General features: G+C 37.4%; 1 protein-coding gene across 4 annotated transcripts in view; it reads right to left on the bottom strand.

Annotated features, from left to right (window-relative positions):
• Top2 (DNA topoisomerase 2) overlaps nucleotides 1-23467 on the bottom strand; it is an 85436-nt gene extending 61969 nt beyond the window's left edge. For 2 of the 4 annotated variants that reach the window (XM_083143532.1, XM_083143533.1), the window contains exons 1-8: nucleotides 22540-22723; nucleotides 19280-19466; nucleotides 16480-16657; nucleotides 13044-13287; nucleotides 9798-10010; nucleotides 6886-7059; nucleotides 4976-5215; nucleotides 439-544 (exon numbers count right to left, since the gene is read on the bottom strand). In XM_083143532.1, the coding sequence (XP_082999658.1) occupies nucleotides 439-544; nucleotides 4976-5215; nucleotides 6886-7059; nucleotides 9798-10010; nucleotides 13044-13287; nucleotides 16480-16657; nucleotides 19280-19466; nucleotides 22540-22572 (1375 nt within the window). In that variant the 5' untranslated portion in view covers nucleotides 22573-22723. Of the gene's footprint in view, nucleotides 1-438; nucleotides 545-4975; nucleotides 5216-6885; nucleotides 7060-9797; nucleotides 10011-13043; nucleotides 13288-16479; nucleotides 16658-19279; nucleotides 19467-22539; nucleotides 22724-22948 lie in introns of those variants that run through there. The other 2 variants (XM_083143535.1, XM_083143534.1) reach the window with 2 other exon arrangements.
• Between the last annotated feature and the right edge of the window lie 768 nt (nucleotides 23468-24235).

Genomic DNA, 24235 nt, shown 5'->3' with positions numbered 1-24235 from the left:
AACGCAACACTTTAAAAAGTCAGAATTATCCTGAGAGTTATGAAATTCACAGAAATGTGCATTTGAGAAGCAAAAATGGACCCCATTATACAGGAATAAACTTAATATTCTGAAAACTACATAAATGTGCTATTACAAGGGATTTTGTGTAGTAAGTGAAGTTTTTAAATCAAATTTGGGATTATATTCACAATTTTAAAACCAAAATGTCATATTATATTCTGCTTTTTTTTCACCGTTAGCAAAATTTTATTTTATTTACAGCTTTCCAACCCGAAATTGACTCTGTTTTTGTACCGAAATGTTGTTTTTTCATTTACCAAAAATATGTGCCTCTAGTCATAAGTCTTGGAATGGGGGGGGGGCACCCATGGTGGCAGGCAACGTGTTAAAACAAACAATTGTACACTTGCATGCATAAGTAAGATAGGAACTTACCTTTCAATTTAGTCTGCTTCTTACCGCTGCACTTCGTCTGAAGCTGATTCTCTGCTTTGAACTTAGCCCACTGAAGTACAGATTCAATAATACCACACTTTGTAACCTGCAAGCAGATGTATAAATATTTGATTTCAATTTGTGCTCTGTGCATATCAAGTTTATGGAGAAATAATTCATAAAAAAGGTAAAGTGTTCCCCTGTGCATAGCACCACGCCATGAAGGCGTATAGGGGGTGTGGGGGTAACGCCCCACACTTTCTTGATCCGGTCGTGAGTGGGGGTGATGTGATCAGCATCATGCCCCTGACCGCCTTTACCCCCCAGGGTTTCCCCCAGGTACCCATGTTATTCGACGCTGGGTAGGCGCCGGGGCCGCTTCCACCGTTGCATAAAAATTGCTTGGAATAAGCGGTTCTAGATGTACAAACTAAAATCATTGCAGCTGAAATGCAACATGGTACAATCTGTAGCCAGAATACTAAAATTAACAGTACAAAAGTTTGGACCAAGTATTTAATGTACAGTGGAACCCCAATTTTACATTTTCCTGCATTATACGAGGCACATCCAGAAAGTAAGTTTCCCTATTTTTTTCCCGTGAAAGTAAACATAATGAGCCGTGTAAATTGCGCATGCGCAGCTGAGCTAAGACGTATCAATCATATGCCAGGCGGACAGATCCCGCCCGGCGCCAGTAGCGAGGCAGCAGTGGTCCGAGGTGGAAGCTCGTATTCCTTCTCCTGCCGCATTCCAGTATTGAGGCAGCAGTGGTCCGAAATGGAAGCTCGTATTCCTTCTCCCGCCGCATGCGAGGTTCGGTCGGTGATAAAGTTCCTGAATGCACAAAGCATTGCGCCAATTGACATTCATCGTCAGCTCTGTGAGGTCTATGGGCAGAACATTATGAGTAAGCAGATGGTGCGTCGCTAGTGTCGGCAGTTTTCGGAAGGTCATCAAAGTGTCCATGATGAAGCAAGCAGTGGGCGTCCGTCCCTCATCACTGATGATCTGGTTGAGCTGGTGTGGCAGCGCATCGTAGAGAACCATCGCTTTACGATTACTGAGTTGAGTAGCCTTTTTTCGCAGATATCGCGATCCGTGTTGCATGAGATTGTCACGCAGCGCCTGCTGTTCAAAAAATTGTGTGCCAGGTGGGTGCCGAAAAACCTGACATCCGAACACAAAATAAAACGTTCAGGAGCAGCACTGACATTCCTGCAACGGTACCATGATGACGGCGATGATTTCCTCGACAGGATCGTCATGGGCGATGAGACGTGGATTTCGCACTTCACCCCGGAAACCAAGCAGCAGTCAATGCATTGGCGGCATAGTGGATCTCCTGTCAAGAAGAAATTCAAACAGACGCTGTCGGTACAGAAAGTGATGTGCACCGTGTTTTGGGACAGGAAGGGCATTTTCCTCATTGACTTCCTCCCCAGAGGTGAAACGGTGAACGCTGACCATTACTGTGAAACACTAAGGAAATTGCGACGTGCCATTCAATTGATTGATTGATTGATTTAGTTTATTTTACTTCGCGTTTTGTGCCTCTTGGTTAATTTGCGAAGATGGGGATGAGTGATGAAATGGATGAAAATGGACATTCACAAACAACCATACCCGACCAGGATTCGAACCCGGGACCCTTGGCGTCGCAGCGCGATGTGCTAACCACTCGGCCACAGGGTCGGGCACGACGTGCCATTCAAAACAAGAGGCGTGGCATGCTTACTGCAGGTGTTGTGCTCCTCCATGACAATGCTCGTCCACATACGGCTCGGCGCACAGCAGCTGTTTAGAAGGAATTTGGCTGGGAGTTGTTTGATCATCCACCTTACAGTCCTGATCTGGCTCCCAGCGATTTTCACATTTTCTTGCACCTCAAGAAATGCCTGTCCTCCGGTGAGCGTTTTGGCAACGACGAAGAGCTGAAGACGTCTGTCACACGCGGTTTCCATTCACAGGCGGCAGAGTTCTACGACAGTGGGATCCAAAAGTTGATACCACGATTCTGGTGGTTGCTATGTTGAAAAATAGCTGAACCTTTGCTGTACCTGTTGCCAATAAATGGTTTCCTGAAACTGTTGGTTTTTTTTAAAAAAATAGGGAAACTTACTTTCTGGATGCGCCTCGTACATTAAATATTTATGGGACCAACACAGCACAAGGTTATAAAATTTTCCTCGATTTTACATTTAGGAGTCATTCCATGGCAAACCATCTAATGGTGGTTGCATGACCATTTTAGAAAAATTTCATCTTTAGTATATACGTTTGTACATGTTTCTAGATATCAAAACCAATGTTCCAAAAAAATTATTGTCTTTAGTTCTCCTGGGGCAGCCATTTTTCCAACTTGGCGCATGGCTTTTTTTGCTCATGTAGCACTTTTCACAAACCTTAATATCTCAAAAACTATTAAGAGCTAGAGTCCTGAAACAAATTTCATTTTGTAGCAAATGAAGTATACTTTCTATGATATTCAAGTATGTTTTGCATAAAATTGCATCATACGAGGGGATATCAAAAAGTTTTAATTATCCCCCAGAATTTATTGAGTGATTTCGATGAAACTTTGCTTCTGTAGTCATTAGACCTTCTGTGTGTTCTGTAGTGAAAATTATTAATGTGTGTTATTTCTGTTCTTTATAGGTGGCGCTAGTTGTCAGTAAAGTGCAAAATGGAGAAGATCGAAGCTCGCAGCGTTATTAAGTTTCTGCATTTGAAGGGTCAGAACACCCGCCAAATTCATGAGGAAATGAAAGTTGTGTATGGTGGTGATTGCCCATCCTCTGACACTATTGTGAGGTGGAAGAGACATTTCCAAACAGGTCACATGTCTGTTACAGATGAACCTAGATCTGGACGCCCATCATCCACGGATGACGCCGCCACAGTGAAGAAAATCGAGGATCTGATACTGGAAGATCGACGCATAACTATCCAAAACATCATGCGACAAAGTGGACTCAGTTATGGTTGTGTTTGGAATATTATTCATAAGGAATTGCATATGTCTAAGGTGTCGGCCCGCTGGGTTCCGCGTATGCTCACTCCTCTTCAGAGACAAACACAGCGTGACATGTCGAGTCAGATGTTGAACATTTTGGAACAAAACGAGGAAGATTTTTTTGTCCGTATGATAACTATGGATGAATGTTGGATCTACCTATATGATCCTGAGACAAAAGAGATGAGCAAACAATGGAAGCGCCCCTCGTCCCCTCCCCCAAAAAAGCAAAGTCTGCTGGGAAGGTCATGCTCTCAGTGTTTTGGGATTGTCATGGGGTCATCCTTACAGACTACCTTCGGAAGGGAGAAACTATCACTGGGACATACTACTGCTCACTTCTGAGGAAGTTACGAGATGCTGTGAAGGAAAAACGTCGCAGCATGCTCTCCAAAGGGATCCGTCTTCTTGCGGAGAATGCACCCGCTCATTCATCGCAAGCAGCGGTTCTTGAAGCTCACCGTTGAGGCTATGAATTATTACCGCACCCGCCCTATTCTCCCGATCTAGCACCAAGTGACTTTTTCCTTTTCCCACATATGAAGAATCCACTTCGCGGTCGCCATTTTGACAACACTAACGATGTCATATTGGAGGTGGAGCGCTGGTTTGCCATGCAATCTGCAGAGTTCTACAATGATAGTCTTCGACAGATCAAAAAACGCTGGTAGAAATGTGTAACTCTGCATGGTGACTTTGTAGAGAAGTCACAATAAAAGGATATAAAACTCAACTTTCTGTCTCAATTATTTCATGGGGATAATTAAAACTTTTTGATACCCCCTCGTAAGTACGAAAATTATGATGGAAATTGGGGTAACAATAATTAAAAAATTGGATTTTTAAGCCCAATTTTTTCAATGAAGGGGTTTAGTCTAAGGCTTGATTGGTTGTCTGTAAATAAAATATCAATGCTTAGAAATGCAACCCTTTTTTACAGCATGGGCTCAAATATGGCCGTTCATTGAATTTTGACGGTTTTCGGGGTTAAATATCTCAGATTGGTCCTCTTGAAAAATTCTGAAATTTGTCACAAAAGAAGCCCTGCATGAACCTAACTCTCAGTAAAAATCTCAACTTTTAGATTCAACTCGTTTTGGTCAATATGAGGTAACTTGTCACCTAATTTCGGACGTTGCAAAGTAAGGTTAAACTACATCCCATACTTGGAATAATGATTTGTCACGAAATGCACTGAAACATGCAGAATAAACTCACACACAAAATTTACAGTTTATTTACAGATGCGACACCTTCTGTTGTCTGAATTATCCTCAGAATTATCCAAATCACAGAAAACTAATTAATTCTGCTGTAAATATTTGAGAAGCAAAAATGGACTCCTTTACACAGGAATAATTGATTTGGTTCATTTTACTTCGCTTTTTGTGCCACTTTTGGCTAATTTGCGAAGATGGGGATGAGTGATGAAACTAATGAATTGACACTCACGAACACCCATGCCCAGTCCAGGATTCAAATCTGGGTTTTCGTTACAAGATAACATATTCAAACACTTACATTTGTGGTGAACTTTTCGGTCAGAACACATTTTGAACCAAAACTCTTTGGCTGGAGCGTCATATTCTCCTTTGTTTGAGAGTCAAATGTGGGATTCACGATCAAGCAATTGATGAACACCCACAGGTGGTTCTTGATCTGAAACGGCTTCACTGTTACACCACCTTTGTTCTTCTTCTTGATGCCTTCCACCAGCTTCTTGACAATCATATCTACAACATGGTCCACATGACGTCCACCCTGGATAAATAAGAACGAAAGTACTTTGTATGAAAATCATTCTATGCTTGATATTTACAAAAGAAATACATAACAGCTTCAAATTTCAATGTTAGTGCATAGTGAAAGGGTCAAAAGTAAATAACACTGATTAATTTTACAAAGTAACTTCCTTAAAATAAAACATTTGCCAATATAGGTGTATTGGTAGCATTATCGATAACTTTACCAATTAAAATATATGTCTATATGTAGCCTTAATTTAGTGTATAATTCTATCACTTTGTTATTTTTATGAATATTCATATATAATTAATATGCCCTGATTACGAACAGTATACAGTCAAGTCTCGAAACAACGACCATTCACCGTTCCCGGGAAAGGGTCGTTATTGGAATTTGCACCAATTTTCCAGCATAAATTGAGCTCAAATGGATACACAGATTCCTAGGAGACGGTAACAATTTATCCTGGTAGTTATAAAACCTGTTATGCACAGGCTACACGTTGTGAGAAAAAAGAACATAAAACGTTTTCACAAAAAAGGATTTAAAATAACACTATTTTCTATTAATTGTGCAGTCGTTGCTCTTCCACGAAATTCTTACAATTCTAGTTCATGGGAAACCCGTTTGAACTGAGACTTATGGAAAGGAACACATTCTCTCGCTTATTGCAAGCAAAACTTGAATAATCTTGAGAACTGTCACACTGGCGCCAGCAAAAGTCGGGAGAAACTTGGGCAGAATGAATGTTGGATTTAATACGGGTCTACTAGAGCATTGTCTGTTAACAAGATCTCTCGAGAGAAAAAAGACAAAACACAACCTTTCTAGGCACTAGACAAAAAAAGCAAAAAAGTGGGGCTGTAAATTTTTGTTCCTGTCAGCTGTGTAAAATACATCGTAAAATAGTCACGTTTTCATTGCTTTAACCAACTTCTAATTCAACCCCCTCCCAAATTGGATTTCACTAAAGTGAAACTGTATATTTAGTCCCGATTAGCCCAAAATGAACTCAAAACAAGCTTTATGAAACCTGCGCATTTTCAGATATCAAAATGGGAGATCGTTATTTACTCTCACATTAATCGACGATTTAATGTTGGATTTAGTAGTATTCTCAATGTAAAACACACGCTCCTCCAAAAAGTTTTCCGATTGAATTATTATTATTTTTTTTTAATCGGTCTCAGCTTATACATTGAGCACTTTTTTTTTAATTGGTCTCAGCTTACACATTTCCATTCAGGTAGTAAATAAAAACATACAAACAACTAAATGAAAAATATTCATTAAAGTTGGGACATTATACACCATTAATTTTCACAGCATGTAGACAGCAAGGTGAATAACTTGAATAAGCTAAGTTTAATTTTGAAGTGACAAATCCCTTGAAAAAAATGGCAATTTCAATCCTGTATATAAGCAACAAAGGCGAAAACTAAGCAAAAAGGTAAAAATTACTGACTGAACTGAGCAAAATACCATAAAAAAATTGCAAAATACTGACCAATTCAATTACAGCCTATTGATAAATCATCAATTTGGGTTCCCTTGTTTTGGGCACTTCATAGTGAAAGGAAGAACTCATTAATTTATACAATCAATATGGTTCATTTTCACATACATCATTATCATTTACAAAACATGTACAAAACTAATCATGAATGATGGTGAAAAACAGATACCTTAGTTGTTGCTATACTGTTTACGAACGACATTTGTTGAAATCCTCTGTCTGACATGGTTATTCCAACTTCCCACCGATCACCAGCTTTCTCATATAGCACCTTAATTGGTCTACCCATTTCGTCTTCCTTTCCTTTGATATACAGTTCGACATAGTCTTTGAAGTTTTTTACCTGACAAAAATTAAAATAAACATAATTGAGTTAAAATGACAAGATATTTTGATAAATTAGGTAACCAAAAAAGTTCTTGCCATTCTAGAGCAGTGCTAAACAAAGAGCAATACAGTGGACGGTACGTACCTTTAAGTTTCGAAGTAATCTCCATCAGCATCCAACACCTTTTGCCAACGTTCCTGCAGCTGCACAATACCCTGGTGATAAAACTCGGCGGGCTTGGATGCAAAGAAGTCCGTGAGTGTGTTCCGCAGGTCTCCTTCATTTGCGAAGGATCTCCCACGGAGGTGGTTGTCAAGGGAATGAAACAGGAGGTAATCTGTTGGTGCAGGGTCCGGTGAATATGGTGGATGGCACAGTGTTTCCCAGCCAAGTTGCTGAAGGGTCTCCCTGGTCCTCTTTGCCACATGTGGCTTGGCATTGTCCTGCAGGAACAGCATACCCTTGTGATTCACCAATGCCGGCTCCTTCTGCCGCAATGCACCCTTTGCAACTGCTGAGAGTAGTGTGAGGAACAGGGTCACGTGAAAATAACCAATATGGGTGTGTTCAGGTGCCGAGTGAGCAAGGACAAACAGGCTGTCACTTGTTGTTCCTTGTTGGCTGCCAACAATGTGTGGGGGTACCCACTTGCTTAACTTGTATGACTTCCCTATCCCATGCAGGTGCAGTCTGACTGTTTCAGCGGAAACATGGAACCTTTCTGCAAGTTCATCACACGTTAGATCACTGTCCTCCTTGATGGCTGCTTTCAGGGTCTCGTCATCCAACACACGTGGCCGTCAGCTGCGAGGTTCATCCGAAAGGCTCACATCTCCCGAACTGAATTTCTGGAACAAATGCCTGCCAGTGCGTTCGTTCGCGGCATTCTCCCCAAATGCCTGCCAAATGCAGCGACTTGATGTGGCAGCTGACAGGCCCACTTTAAAGTCATACAACAAACACATGCGAACAAGCTGCTCCGATACCTCCATTTCTCTTCGACACTGGACGAGATACGACTGCTGTGTATGCGCAACGTGCCTGTATTACTGACAGTTGATGGTCAAACTAACTCCCGATCGCTTGGCAGGCACCTGCGTCAATTTGTTTCCTATCTGTGAGCGCATGATTAATGGGACATCAAAAATGGCAAGAACTTTTTTGGTTACCTTGTATTTATAAATAAAACATTATTGAAAATAATGATTAAAAATATAAATTACAGCAATATGTAATGAAATACATAGAATCCAGAAAAAAGTGAATGTGTTTTTTTCAGTCTCTAATCCTTACATGTACAAAAAACAGTTTCTCATGATATTGAATGTTTATGCACAATTCCATGTCTTTTCACTCCTAAGCTGATTTCACTGACTTTTCAATGTCAGTGTATGAATTATGGTGTCCTTCATTCCCAAAAAACATGAATTAATGAGGTTAATATACACACCAATCATGTTTTCGTTCTTTTAGGAACATTTTCAATTTTATATCAGATAGGTGGAATAGGAGTTATCAAATATCACGTATGATAACCGCAGATTATATGCCACACATTTTTGTAAAAAAGTGGGTGTGACCCTTAAGTGAAGCTTTTTCTCTTTAAAAAAATGTGATTCATTTTCTGGTACTTAAAAACCATTTATTACTAAACTGTATTTGTAGCAAGATTAGAATGTGAATATCCATTAAAATTGAATAGTACAAATCGTTCTTCGTCAATTAGAATGTGAATATCCATTAAAATTGAATAGTACAAATCGTTCTTCGTCAGAGTTTACCTAACACTTTTCTGGTCTGAAAAAGAAGTTAACACATTAAATTAGGGATGTGATGAAGCTAAAAAATTACCGATGCCATGTACTCACTGATAATTTTTGGAACCGATACCGATATTTAACAGATTCCGATACATAAGATTATTAAACAGAAATGGGATGTTATTTTCAGCATGACAAAAATAAATTTGCTATGCACATTTGTATTGCATATCATATGTATATACATATATATTCTCAAGATATGCGAATTTACATTTGCATCTACAAAATGTTATGTGAACCTTTACGGACATGGATTCTCAAGAGATTTTACATTAGTACACAACCAGTTCTTTGAAATGCAAAATGAATTCCTGTTCTGCCAGATTCAACTTCAGAAACACGAGTTTTGGAAGCACTTCAGGAAGTAACCTACTTTTTCTCTTATCGCAAATCTGTTCAGCAACACTGAACACTCAATCACTGAATACTGATGCAGCAGGTATGCCCAAGTATTTTCTCAGCACTTGCTTCAGGTTTGAATACTCATTTTTGAATTTCCAATACAACAGCAGATCCTGGTTCAGCAATGTATTGCTTTATTTCCGATTTATAGTTAGGTTGATCCTCTGAATGAGTGTTTGAAATAATTTTATTACAAAAACTCTACAATAATGACGAATCATAACCAAATTTTCAATAAATCTTACAAAACTAGAACATAAAACTTATTAGAAGGTAAAACTCTAGTATAATCTGTACCGGTTTAAATATCGGATTTTTGCCGATGCCAATGTGTCAATTTCTGCCGATTTTCATACATCTGTAATCGGCTTCGGCACATCCCTACATTAAATGTTATTGATTTCTACATTATAGTCGATATATTACTCTTTGAAACATTTACTACAGTGTTGCCAAGTACAGACTTAAAAACAAGGTGCGGTGATTAAGCTTCATAAAGAAAGTAAGATAAGCAAGAGCGACACTCACAGGTAACCTTTTGCCATTCAGGAATACTTTCACTCCTCCGGTGGAAGCAGCAATATCATACGCTCTTCTGGTCATGAGAGAAACAATATCTTTATCCAAACACTGCATCTTGAATTTGGCCAGGTCGGGAGAGAAGGTGATTCTCGTGTAGTCCGTGGAGAAAAAGTCCTTCATTTTGGGATCGGAAGCTTTACTCATGTTGTGCGCCCATGTCTGCAAAAAAACAAACGAACATCATTGTATGTTCACGCTACAACCCTTCCATGAGTACAATAATGTAAAATTTGAATCATGTTTCTAGAGGCACTATTTTTGCTAAATAAAAAAGTAAAATTTCGAAACAAAAACAGTCAATTTCAGGTTCAAAAGCAGTAAATAAAATAAAAATTTTCATCTTATAGCGGAGAAAAATCGGATCAAAAGTGGTATATGACATTACATTTTTGTCTTAAAATTGTAAACATAATCCTAAATTTGATTTTAAAATTGCACGTATCACACAAAATAAACATATCCCTCAGAATAGCACATTGATCAGAGTATTAAACTTTATTCCTGTGCAAAGGAGTCCTTTTTTTCTTCCCAAATATTTACAGCAGAATAATTTTCCCACGATTTGCATAACACACAGGATAATTCAGACCTCAGAAAGTGTCAAGTTGGTAAATAAACCCTAAACGTCATGTTTAACTAAGAGTTTATTTAACATTTTTGCAGTTCATTTTGTGACAAAACATGGTAGCAAAATGCACCTCACACATTTCAAAAGCATGAAAAATTAACATTACAACGGGTTTTCGTCAAAAAAGAAATGTACATGCCTTTAATCATATGGGAAGAGATACACGTGTTGCACAAACTCTGAATGTACAGGGTGTCTACAATTATGTAAAAAGAAAATTCCCCGAGTTTTCCAGCCTCAAATGAAGTCCACAATTATCAAACACACACCACCTAAGATAAAAAAGTGCTTGAACCTTTCTGGAAAAAACACCTAAAAAAGGCTATACAGGGTGTTTCTAAAGTTTGTTTCCAATGCGTAGGAGGTGATTCTACAACTGGAAATAAACACACAAGTTCATGTGACGAAATGCCGAAAATGGCACCCATTCAGATTTATTGAAGTGGAAAAAGTGCGAAAATTATGTTTACAAGGAAATAGTGGCACAACGGCCAACCATATGACTGCGCCGAACGGCGTTCCACAAAGAAATGCAGCAGGCTCTATTCAAAAACGCATATGGCAGATGTGTGAAGTTGATGCGTAAGCAATTCCCTCCCCAAAGGAAGCAAATGGGCCTGTTGAAGTCATGGGGGTAGGGAAGGGTTTTATGGAATGATTAGCATGGGCGACCCGGGCAGTTTTTATTCGCGATGTTGTGTTGTTGATATTTGTACATACCCACATGCAAAACGGGCAAAGTGTGACCTTGACTTTGTTGTTTCCCACTAGGGACGCTAACACAGCGGTTTTCTTCCAACAGGAAAGCACCGGTTGCTGCCATTCGTGCTTCACGTATTGCAATATCACCATCAGGTTACCATCTCACGTTAGCGGTTAAATACATACGAGTGGAAGGACATGAACTTGTCGAATTGGGCAAACTTCACAATAGGCACTGCTAGGTGTTATCGATAGGCACGGCTCATTGTGTACAGTGCACTAGTGTTCGTTGTCTACGGGTCGGCAGATATCCAGCAATACGGATGACTGCATACACCGCAAAAGAGCATCTCATTTATGGCGAGACAGGAAGTAATAGCCATGCAGAACCGCATTTCCACGGGTAACGTTTTCCAAATAGGAAGCTTCCGTCGCACACCTTCATTCAAAAAGCGCATACTCGACTTCGGGAAACAGGATCAGTGCTACCACTCCTTCGAGAAATTGGAAGACCACGCCAGTGCCCACAACACCTCCCATGTTAATGTGTGGCGCTTCGTGTCTGAAGAGGGGATGTACCCTTTCAAACTCCAAAAGGTGCAAGACCTTTTTACCTCAAGCCTTTGGCCCACATGTAGTGTTTTACCAATGGTTTTTACATCAGATGGAAACTATCCTGAATTTTACAAACAGAGTGTTGTGGACTGAAGAGGCACGTTCAATAGTAAAAACAGTCACGTTTGGGATTTTGCAAATCCACATGCAATTCTCGTGGCACACCATCAGCACAGATTTCCGGTTTGATTGGGCCGTACATTTTCCCGGTTTGCCTGTGTGGTGGCACATATCATGATATTTCTTCGTGATGTTTTGCCCGAACTGTTCCCTTGGCACTGAGGCAAGGACTATGGTTCCAACACGATGGTGTACCACCACATTTCGACCAAAATGTGCTTCACTTCATCAATGGCTTCTGCCACGATCGGTGTATTGGTAGGGGTGGGCCAGTGCTGTGGCCAGCAAGATCACTGGACATAACTCTCATGGACATCTTTCTATGGGGAGAGATGAAACACCTTGTATACGAAACACCTGTCGTGTCGGCCGAGGATCTCATTGCATGCATTAATGTGACCGCAGGCTTGTTTGCTCGCATTAGACAATCATTGATTTGGCATTGTCATCTCTGTGTGGAAGTTAATGGCAGACAGTTTGAAAATAGTCTGTGATGTGGTCCCTTGGCACTTCCACTCTGCACACAGTGAACATGTTTATTTATTGAGAAAATTCCAGATACAGCACAGGAGGCCATTTTACACTGAAATTGTCAACAATGAAAAAAAGCAAATAATAATAATTAAAAGTAACAAAATAACACAAAAATGAATAGCAAATTGACAAAAAATACTTAAAAGATACTTGATATTATTTACAAACGTTTACATATTGCATTCTTTTTTCCTCTGCCAGTCCACATGGATAACACATCTCACTAAACCATTCCCCAACCCCCATAACTTCAACAGACCCATTCGTTTCCTTTGGGGAATCTCTTGTGCATCAACTTCACACATCTGCCATGTGCATTTTTGAATAGAGCATGCTGCATTTCTTTGTGGAATGCCCTTCGCTGCGGTCATATGGTTGGCCGTTGTGCAACTATTTCCTTGTAAACATAATGTTCGCACTTTTTCCCACTTCAATAAATCCGAATGGGTTCCATTTTCGGCATTTCATCACATGAATTTCTATGCTTATTTTCACTTGTAGAATCACCTCCTACGTGTTGGAAACAAACTTTAGAAACACCTGTATATTGTACACAAGATGCAACTATAGCATAAAAACATAAAACCTCTCACCTGCTTGAAACTTCTCTTGTACTGAATTGAAGCAGTTTCCACAGTAAACTTTGTACTGAAAATATTACAAAGCTTAGCACCGTAACCATTTCTTCCTCCCGTAACCTTCTCCTCTTCATCATTGTAGTTGGAAGAGGTCAACAGATGCCCAAAAATCATTGTTGGAACTGGCATCTTCTCCCCCTTGTGCTCCACTACAGGTATACCCTGGCCATTGTTGAAAATGGATATCTGGTTATTCTCCCTATGGAGTAGAAATTTAATACAACAAATTAGTTTCATACACCAAATACCTGTGTTTTTCTTGTATGTATGCATTGCTTGCATTGTAGAATTACATTATGTAGCTTACGGTTAATACAAGCATAAGAAAACAGTTTTTCGTTGTGACGCTTCAGGAGAAGACACGATCCTTCATCAGACATTTATTTTCATTTTGACTAAAGATACAGTTATAACAATGATTAGCAAATTTTTAAACAAAAAGAATCCGTTATATAATGGATGTTGTCAATGTTACATTGTTGTAATATAGCAACTTAACTGTGAAAAGAAGCAGTCTGTCTTATTTTTATTTCAGATAAAAAATTTGCATCACATTTTTTTATTTAAAATTATGAATCCAAAATATCATCAGGTAATTCAAATTCATCATTGTTTTCACAAAGTCTCTTGATGTTTTCTGTTATATTAAATTTTCAAGATGGTGGCTTACTTACTCCATTTGTGAAAAAGAAGACTCCATACTGGATCTATGTTACCATTTTCATTATTTAATTTATTCCAGTGTTCTTCTGTGAATTTTATGCAATGATGTGATGAATAACAATGTAATTTAAATCACATCATCGCATAAAATTCACTTGTGAACCCATCGATAAGAATGTAATTTCTTTCCTTGATTTGAAAATTAAGACAACTGACACAGCAATTCAAACATCAGTCCATAGGAAAAAATTAGCAGGGGAAAAATACACCCATGCCAATTCAGAACATTCACGTATAACAATGGATAATATATTTTTATTTTCTTTCCTGAGAGCACAAAGACTATGTTCTAATAATAAGGATATCAAAAATGAAGAAGAAAGGCTTTTTAATATAGCAAAAGAAAATGGCTTTCACACTAACAGAATAAACCAAATCAAAAAACAAATCGCAAGAAAACTAAAGGAAAAGAGAAATACAGATAAAGATGAAAAATCTGTTGAAAAGAAATTTGTGTGGATTCCATTCCACAAGGAATTCTTACATAAAATTGAATTTTTTTTAAAAGATTTAACTTCAAAATTGTTTTTAGATCACCAAGAAGTTTGGAATATACATTTAATGAATTCAAAATGAGAAACTCTCTACCAGATATATATACATGTTCAAAGGATTATGTAGGACAAACAGCAAGGAAAATGGCAATAAGATGGCACGAACACGATTTGGACATTATAAATCTAAACCCAAAACAGGTTTGTCAGCTCACATCATCGAAGAGAAGCATTTGATCAAAAAGAGAAGGGTTTTAGAAAGATTGATGGGAAACATAGAGTTGAATGTCTGGGAAGCTTTGTTCATTGCAGAACAACACTGGAATAAATTAAGTAATGAAAATGGTAACATAGATCCAGTATGGAGTTTTCTTTTTCACAAATGGAGTAAGCCACCATCTTTAAAATTTAATGTAACAGAAAACATCAAGAGACTTTGTGAAAACAATGACGACAATTACCTGATGATATCTGGTATTCATAATTTTAAATAAAAAATAATGTGATCAAAATTTTTTTATCTGAAATAAAAATAAAACAGACTACTTCCTTTCACAGTTAAGTTGCTATATTACAACAATGTAACATTGACAACATACATTATAAGGGATTATTTCTGTTTAAAAAATTGCTAACCATTGTTATAACTGTATCTTTAGTCAAAATGAAAATGTCTGATGAAAGGAGTGTGTGTTCTCCTGAAACGTCACAAAGAAAAACTGTTTTCTTATGCTTGTAATAACCGTAAACTACAGGAATATAATAAATACCTGTGTGTTGACTGTGGATATGTCTACATTACTCACTGCTGTGATTTGCAAATAAAAATTCTCAATTACCACAGCAAAGTCACTGATTGAACACTAAAACCAAACTTGAATAAAATCTATAAATTTGTCCAAATATTCAATTTACTCCAAGTTTCACAAAGCTCTAAAAAGTTTATGACATAAGTGAGAAACTACATCTGATGGTCACATACAGGTACTCATGTTTTCCGTGCAGCTGTTTTAAGTAAAAGTTTATATTAATTTCGGTAGCCACTTCCACCATCATCATTGGAATTCATTGTATCGTTGCTTGGCATGTTTCTGCTGCACGGAAAACGTGAGTACCTGTATTACCTATTATAGATCAACCACAAGGAAAAAAACCTTGGGACGAAAAATCCCCGTGCAGCTTTCCCTTCTTCACTCCACCTCGGGCCATAAGAAAGCATGCTCCACTCTCCCCCTCCTCTACTTGCGGGGGTACGGTGCACAGGAGTCGCGAGCCTGCGCAGGTTGTTTTGCTCGTGGTTCCATTATACTGCATCTCCCATCATGTTAAATGGAATATTTCACTAAAATAATGCTTAATAAGCACACATCGTATGCTTGTCTCCTTGCACACTCTGAGGCCTCATTGTTTAAAACTGAACACTGCCGCCGAGCATGTAACATACTGTACAGTACAATAGTCCTTTTTAATAAAAGCAACAGTAATGTCCAGCGAGGTGAACCTTTTAATTCTGTTATTTGTTACTAAGTAGGACTATTGCACCTAACAAGTGAAAAGCATGTGATGTGTACAATCAAGCCAACGGCAGATGATAAATAACCATTCATTTGAAATTATCTCGGAAACCTCATGTTTACTTAGACTTTCTTTCCCTTCTACTATAATACTTTTCACAGTTTCAATTTGCACTATCACTTCTGGTACACCCTGTATGTAAAAAAATTGTGGAAGATGTAACATGGAAGAAAAGTGGTGTATTTGGCAAGACTGACACAAACTGGTCAAATAACTTCTAGGGGTCCTTCCCTACGACATACATGTTCCCCTATTTATGCTTGTTTTGAAATTATTACCTGGAACTCTGCACACCAGTTTCTATGAAACATACATCATAACACACATGACAGAAGTTGTTGTAGAAACATACATCTTTGATTAGAAAAAGCTACAGCAGCTTAGTACTGAGTTATAGATACCAGTTTCTGTACTTGTTGTATACAGAGGATACAGAGAATCTGCAAATACACTGTCTCACAAGGAAATGGACCTCAAAACTGTTCATTTCACACAAAAGAAGCAAATGAGTGCAGGGACAGATTTTCCGTACCATATTTTCAACACCGAAACTAAACTTCTTACTCTGCCAAGTAAGTCTCAACATGTAATAAACTTACGGGTCAATATCTATCTTGATGCAATCCATCTTTGGATCCCTCTGCTTGTTGTCGGCAGCATTGACAAGGATTTCATCAAATATCTTATACAGACCAGGAACATACGTTATTTCCCTTTGTACTATGCCATCTTCCTCATCGTATACCCACATCTGTTCGGTAACAGGCTCAACGGAACCTACAAGAAATCAGACAAAACTTATAAATATCAAGGGTCAACCTATAATTTCGACTCTTGGCTAAATATATTACTGCAATTCTTTTAAAAAAAAAAAAAAAAAAAAAAAAAAAAAAAAAAAAAAAACGAGATTTCAATTTTAAGTTTCAAAGAAACTATGCAGATTGTGAAACATTTTCCTTTCTTTGAATATTGTCTATTTCACATCACCTTTCTAACTTTTGGACTAAACATGATGATTGGCTTGAATCTGGTACCACCATTGAATCAGCCATAAGAAATAGTTGGATATGTTCCTTAACTTCAAATTCATGTTTACCAAAAGATGAGGATGAGGCTCAACCTGTGGCTAACTCCATTGAATATATACATGCATACAGGAGAAAAACACACAAAAATAACAAAATTATGGAAACAAAGAACTGCACAAAAGGATATAAATGTGAAAATGCAGGATTATGCATAGTTTCATTTAGATAAAGTACAACAAATTTTAAAATAATATACACAAATAAATGAATAATACGATGTAGTCAACTACAGACCATATTTAACTTAAGCAGACTATCTTTCAACAAACTGTCAGTACAACTATATACATGAAAAAATTAAAGCAAACTAGATTTGAACAATCCAAACAAATTTTTGAGCTTCCATTGCTTACAGGATTTCCTTGGTATATTTTTCAGATTCTGATAGATCTGTAATTTCTAATCCATAGTAACACTGTTTAATTTACATACTGTTCATGTCAAAGACAAGTGTGTGTGTGTGTGTCAAAACACTAAACAGATAGCAAAACAATTGTGTTAACCCACACATAGTAGCAGTCTCCCCAAAAGCCTGAAAACAGGCTATGAGTTTTGTCTTTAGAAATAGTACAATTAAGGTCTCACAAGATCCTCAATTAATAACTTGGGACTTATTCCCCATTCCAATGTTAATGCTAGACCCCAGCAATGCTTATTCCTTGTAATAAATGGATAAAACGTTGTTATATTTGTATAGAATTTATGTTATGTATTTATGCGATTTACACCTCGCACCTTCCATATACACACCCATACATTTTAAAACTGTGTCCCTAGATTCAACAAACATATAGTATCTGAAGTTCTGTGGAAATATAGAAGTAACTATTGACAATAGACAGGAATTTCTTCAAACCATCATAATGCCCATTTCCCTTTTTATATATAGAGGTTTATTTGTTATAAACTATTTATATAAGAAATCAAAACATGGCCATTATTCTGAAAATTCCCATAATTGTGTAGCCTGTCCCTCCGACCCGAAGAGAGAGTGTAGATTCATGTAGCCACTGGCTTCACGAGTAAAAATATTACCACCACCCTTCAGTACCAAAAAAAGGTGGCCGAAGGTATGTGTACCTGGTTTCCCACATGAAATAAACTATTGAAATAGTCACATTGTATCTAAAGATATCTGTTTGGTAGTTACGCGGAGATAGGTAATTAACTCCAATAAACTTACTTTTCATTTTTCCGCGTAAATTTCTTTCACGATCAATTTCGCCACCCATCAGGAGCACGTCAAGTATCTGAGTGCTCAGTGAGCAACGCGATCGCTCAGCTACTTGATGGCCAAATAGGTGTTGCTCCATGAGCGGTGCTCACTTGATAGCTGAGCACTTGAACCTTGCTCGCCACAGAATATAGCATTTTTTGTCTTTCGATGTCGTGAGGCAAGGGGAAGAAGAGGAAAACTGTATGAGGATGGCAGGGTGGCTAGGCGCGAGTGGCGTGGCAACCAATGAGGAAATATTTATGATAAACTGAATGGCTTGTAATTTAGCATAATTACAGAGGAAGTTCAAGTAACAGAAGGTGATTCCAGTTTTTGTAATTGTATTAAAATGAAAGTGTTGTTTATTCCAAAAATATTAAATATACACCGTAGTTTTGGAAAGTTGTTCACATCAACTATTCTATTTCCATAATTAACAGCTTTTGAAACACCGAAATCTTGTCCACTCGACCCAGTCACATTCATCACAGATTATTCAAAGGCACTGATATTTTGATCACTGAGCAAACTGCGTCAAGCAAATGATCTGTCTGCTCAACGTGGGAACATCTTGCTCAGAGAGCATCGCTCAGATACCTGGTGGCTTCGGTGAACATGCCTGACGAAGCCACCAGACGGGTGGTGAAATCGATTGCGAAAGAAATTTACACAGAAAAATAAAAAGTAGGTTTATCAGAGTTAATTATTGAAATAGTGTGAAGATACCAAATGAGTGTATTAGAAGAAAGAAAAGATCCCGGTCTGTTCACACTCTAAAAGAAAGCTCTCCCACTCACTCCCCTTAGAGAAGAGGATACGTCTTACATCGCAGTACTCCGCCAAACATCTGAGAGCCACTGCTCAGTTCCATTCCTATTTATAGGTCCCGCTAGGTTGTCGAACGACACACCCTTCTACCCCAACCACGAAGAATTTAAAAAAAGACAGTATAGAAACACACATACATACAATTTATAACATAAAACAGATCCAGTAATGATCCATTCTGTATTGCAGGACGAAAACAATTGAACAACACACACATACTAAGTGTTCAGTAATCATGCATGTATGTACCATTCACTCAGTACTAACCTATGTATGTGTCTGGGCGGAGGAGGATATGTTCTAACTGAGTCTTCTTCTGATAAATCCTCTCAACCGAGAGCTTCTTATTGGTTGTCGCTTTCTTGGCAGCAACATGTTCAATGTTCTCAGATTTCACTTCACCATTTGTGGTGCCTTCGTGGTTCGTATTAGAGTTCATTTTAGCAAAAAGGTCCTAGAAGAAAAATGACAAACGTAAGAACTTTTCATGTAATCATTATGGATGTTTATGTTATTACATTTTTTTCCCTTTGTATGTAGATCAAAAATTCAAAATGTCTGCAAATTACAATGTTAGAAATGACATATGTGAATTTCATAAATATTTTCAGGTTTATATATTTCCCATTTATCTTATATATTTTACATGAAATGCAGTATTTGAATAATCTTGATGGTTTTTGATTGATTGATTTATTTTACTTTGATTTTCTGCCACTTTTGGTTAATTGCAATGACGACGATATGATGAAATTAATGAAGGAACACTCACAAAGAACCATGGGATTCCAATCCAGAACCGCTGGCATTGTTTTGTTTCTCCCAACCACTTTGCCACGGAGGTCAGGACATAGCGCTACGACGCCAGGGCTCGAATCCCGGCCTGGGCATGGTTTTTGTGAGTGTCCATTCATCAATTTCATCATTCATCCCCATCTTCGCAAATTAGCCAAAAGTGGCAGAAAAAGTTAAGTAAAATAAAGCAATAAAAAATTCTGCTTTCTCGTTGAGTAAGGAGCTGTATTGTCAACACAATAGTGTTGCACTTATTTTTATCACTGCAGTGGTCGAGTGGAAAAAATACATGTCTGTGGTCATATGGATCACTTATGTGATCCATTGAATATTGTTATTTTTGCAGATTATTTGTCAAAATTTATGTGGTTTTATTGTGAGAACGTTCTTTTTAAAGTATTCTGGTTCACTTAGCAAACAAATTTAACTCATTTCACTCAACACATTACTGGAGGGAGGAAATACTAAATCATTACCTGTTCGATCTCGGCCCAACATCTCTCTCGTTTATTTCATCATTTTTTACATTCGTAATTACCTATTGTGCATTGCAAAACATTCTATAAGGTGGGATTTTGCTTCTGTCATGAAAATAATTTCAATTTTTCGCATTAACAGTAATTATTGTTCTTTCTTTTTTTTGCTTGCGTAACACACAATATGGCGGGCACAGCTCGAGTAGCGTTGTGGATCATCAGTGGGTATGCAGTGTTTCCAACCTTCTTCACAGAAAAATACCTACTTTCGTGTTACTGATTTTGTATATTTGCCTGGGTTCGAAATTATGCTAATACCTCGTGATCCATGCACAGGTTAGGTTAACATAGTTAAAAATTTGTTCGTACTGAAATTCAACATCACAAATCATGCTAAGTTACATTAACATGGTTAAAAAAAAAAGGGTTCATACTGAAATTCAAAATCACAAATCATGCACATTTAGGAAAACTAGGGTGTGGTTGGAAACACTGACAGGAGGGTTACACCATCAAAGGTACGCAACATCCGGTTCACATAGAGGAAGCACATAAGAGCAACGGCTATTGTGCGTCAGAGACATTATTTTTCCTCCAAAATAAATGAAATCCCGGTCACATACATTACACGATGAAAGAAAATACCTACACGAACTTTTAAAATGCTAAATAAACTCATCTGTAAAAATGATGAAATACGTTGGACCGAGATCGAACAGTTAGTACTAAATCTAATGAATTTCACTATTGGGTCATTCCATATCAATTCAACCAAAAAAAAAGAGGTTTGGGAACCCACCATCTCAGATTTTTATGAAACTTGGTACATTCAATCCTTCCATGGTGGTAAGAAACCACATAAAATATTTCGCCTCTAACTCATCTGGTTTCAGAGTTATGGCCTCACAAACTTTCAGCCAACTCTTGCTTTCCTTCATTTCCGAAACCCTAATTGAAACCTGCAGTGCTTTACAAAAAAAAAATTATCTTGCTCACACATGATTCAATCCTTTTGAAATTTCACAACAATATTAACCAAACAATAGGCATTTCAGAAAAAAAATATGACATCACATGATATCAATATTTTAGTAAAACAAAAATTAATAAAAAAAATATTAGCGGGATTTTGTTGCCGAAAACATGCCTTGCTAAAATTTCAATTATCATTAAAAGGGAATGAATTAATACCAGCATAAGTATTTTTAAAATTAACCTGGATATTTATTCTAACTTACCCAGCAATAAAAGTTATGGTTATTTTATTCCTTCTATAAATATAATATACTTATGTCTGATATTTGGATGAAATGGCTTCCGGAGTATTAAAATATTTTGGTTAACTCAAAATCAATCAAATAATGTGTTATAAATTAATCAGTGAAGCAAACTCGAAATTCTACACTTTTGTTTATTCTTTGAGCATTGTTGTATTATTATTTCCTTGCTTATTTATAAAATAATTTATCCATATATAAGCAAAATATATATGGTTCAAAAAAATCTTTGTTTAATGTTGTGTTCTTTGTAAGCAGCAGTTTGATGATATGCCAACATTACCTGAGACAGAATAGCAATGAAGATGACAATAATGATGATAATAATAATAATTTATATTATTTTATTAATATGAAATCATCATTGAACAATATCAGTTATTATGGTATCCCCTCCTGCTTCAACATTTGGTGTTTGATGATTTATCCATATAGATATTTAAATGTGATTGACACACTGGCTCAAGGAACCATCATCGCCATGTTGTGTGTGGAAATAAACAAGAACAGTAAGTACTCGTAAATGTAAGAAATATACATTACTTTCCTAACAAATTAAATTATTTCACCTAAATAAGTGTTCCGGAATGCAGAATAGTACGTTAGCAATGTAAAAAAGTGCGAAAGAAATGATTCCCAGGTGTCTCAGGTATAGTAAAGTAGTACCAATTTTGGTTTACAAAAATGTGTCTTTAGTTTGATACAAGATTGCATTTTTTTGCTTACTAAACAGCTATTGATCCTCAAAGTTCAAACTTCCATCAAGATATAAACTACTTGTTACACACACTTCACATTATTCCATCACAAACACCAATGCACAAAATATAAGTGACGAAATTGTAACTGGGAAAAATTGCAATTTTCTGCATAGTTGCCATCTATAAACTTTAATAAGTCCGAGGTTCCAAGTAAAATTCTGCAGATCATTACAAGTTAAATTAATAGTAAGGCAACTTCAATGAATTTTAATACTCACCTTCAACGGAGCTTGTTTCATTTTCATCGCCATATTTTCCACTACAACCTATCTCGTTAACTACGAACTTTATCGTATACCCAAGCACACACGTGCAGCAATAAAACAACACTTTAAGCAGTCATCTCTCTTCAAACTTAACTTAATATCATTACTGTTTGAAAGAATAAAATCAACAACACACAATTACCCTGTTTCCCCCTGTTTGTTTCTTTACCGCTTAAACAAAAGTACAGTTCAAATTTTCAGCCAATAACAAAATAGATGCTCCTCTATTGGTCGAGGTATGCTATGAGAAATTTATTTCTCACACAAATACAAACCTTGCAATAGAATTATAATTTTATTTATTTTTAGACTTGAAGATTTTGTTTGAATGTTTCAACTAATATATACGGACAACTCTTACCTTAGCAAGACTACGTCGAAGGTTCCCACCGAAGTTTCTTATTAGCGCACGCAGAATCGCGCAAATATGAAGGACAATTCCTTGCTATTCGCAGTTAAAAACGAGGCTTTTAAAGTAAATTCACACTCTGTCGTGAAAAAAATTCTTATAAAATGCTTCACACACGCACCAAAATTTAACTACGGAATTATATATTCATCCAAGTTTATAAAACTAGACGTATTATCGTAGCCAAAAGCGTGATGTTTAGGATAATTTTCGTTTCTTGATGTACACATAGTTTCTCATACTTCGAGCAGCTATCAAATTCTTGCTATATAGCAAAAACTACATTTCCCCTCGTTACACACTCAACACCACACACTTAAATTAACAGATCACCGACGAGATCACTAATTACGCAACGTAATGTAATACAGTAAATGGGGAAAGAGTACGTACAACGCACGCGTTCCAACTTTCGGCTGTGTTATTCCACCATCTTACACGCCGACGACGAGTTCCCTCTCGCGAGCTGACACGAAAGCCTGACAGAACCTCGAGTCAATCCGCGTTTTAAATTCGACCTCCTATGCTTTGTTTCAACTAGCGGGTGCCTTCAAATTCATATTTCGTGCTTACAATTGATCTGTTAGAATATGATTTTTCATAAATCTTATCGCTAGGTTTGTAAGCGGAATAATATTGTTAATCATAGGCACACCGAAGGGGAATCACTAGGGGACAGAAACCCCCCTTTGGACTTAATGTTACTATACAAAATATAATTATGTCGCTGCATATTCCTATTCATTATTGCACAAGAAAATGTTTTTCAGCGTTGAATTGTATTGAATTGATTTTATTGCTGGACGAGGTTAAGCTAACACCCGCTTTAAAAATTTTGGGGTAGGCTACTTTGTGTTAATTTGTTGTTTTAAGTCCACTTTGTGCACAGTAAGGCTAATCGGGACTGGAGTTTAAAGTGGGATCCGAATCACTATGTGCCTCCACAGGGTATCGAACCCGGGACCCCTTGATTACAAAGGCGACGACGCTACCACTGCGCCATCAGGGAGCCCCAAATTTTGGGGTTGATATCAAGTTGGTAATCAAATGACGTGCCCACGGGGAAGGTATAACTCCATTTCACATGAAGGAAATATAGTAAAATATGGGACATTACTAAAAAAATAACTACGAGCCCTTATGGTCAAAATCCACTTACGATAATTCTGGGCACGCTATTAGCGAGCTGCTCGTCACAAGTGTGCGTTTTTATTGTCCTCTGCATTAAATGCAACTTAA

This window comes from Lepisma saccharinum, chromosome 22 (assembly GCF_977018435.1).
Source record: "Lepisma saccharinum chromosome 22, izLepSacc3.1, whole genome shotgun sequence".
Lineage (NCBI taxonomy): Eukaryota > Metazoa > Arthropoda > Insecta > Zygentoma > Lepismatidae > Lepisma > Lepisma saccharinum.
Note: the sequence above shows the minus strand (reverse complement) of the source record. Positions and strands in the feature narration are given on the sequence as shown.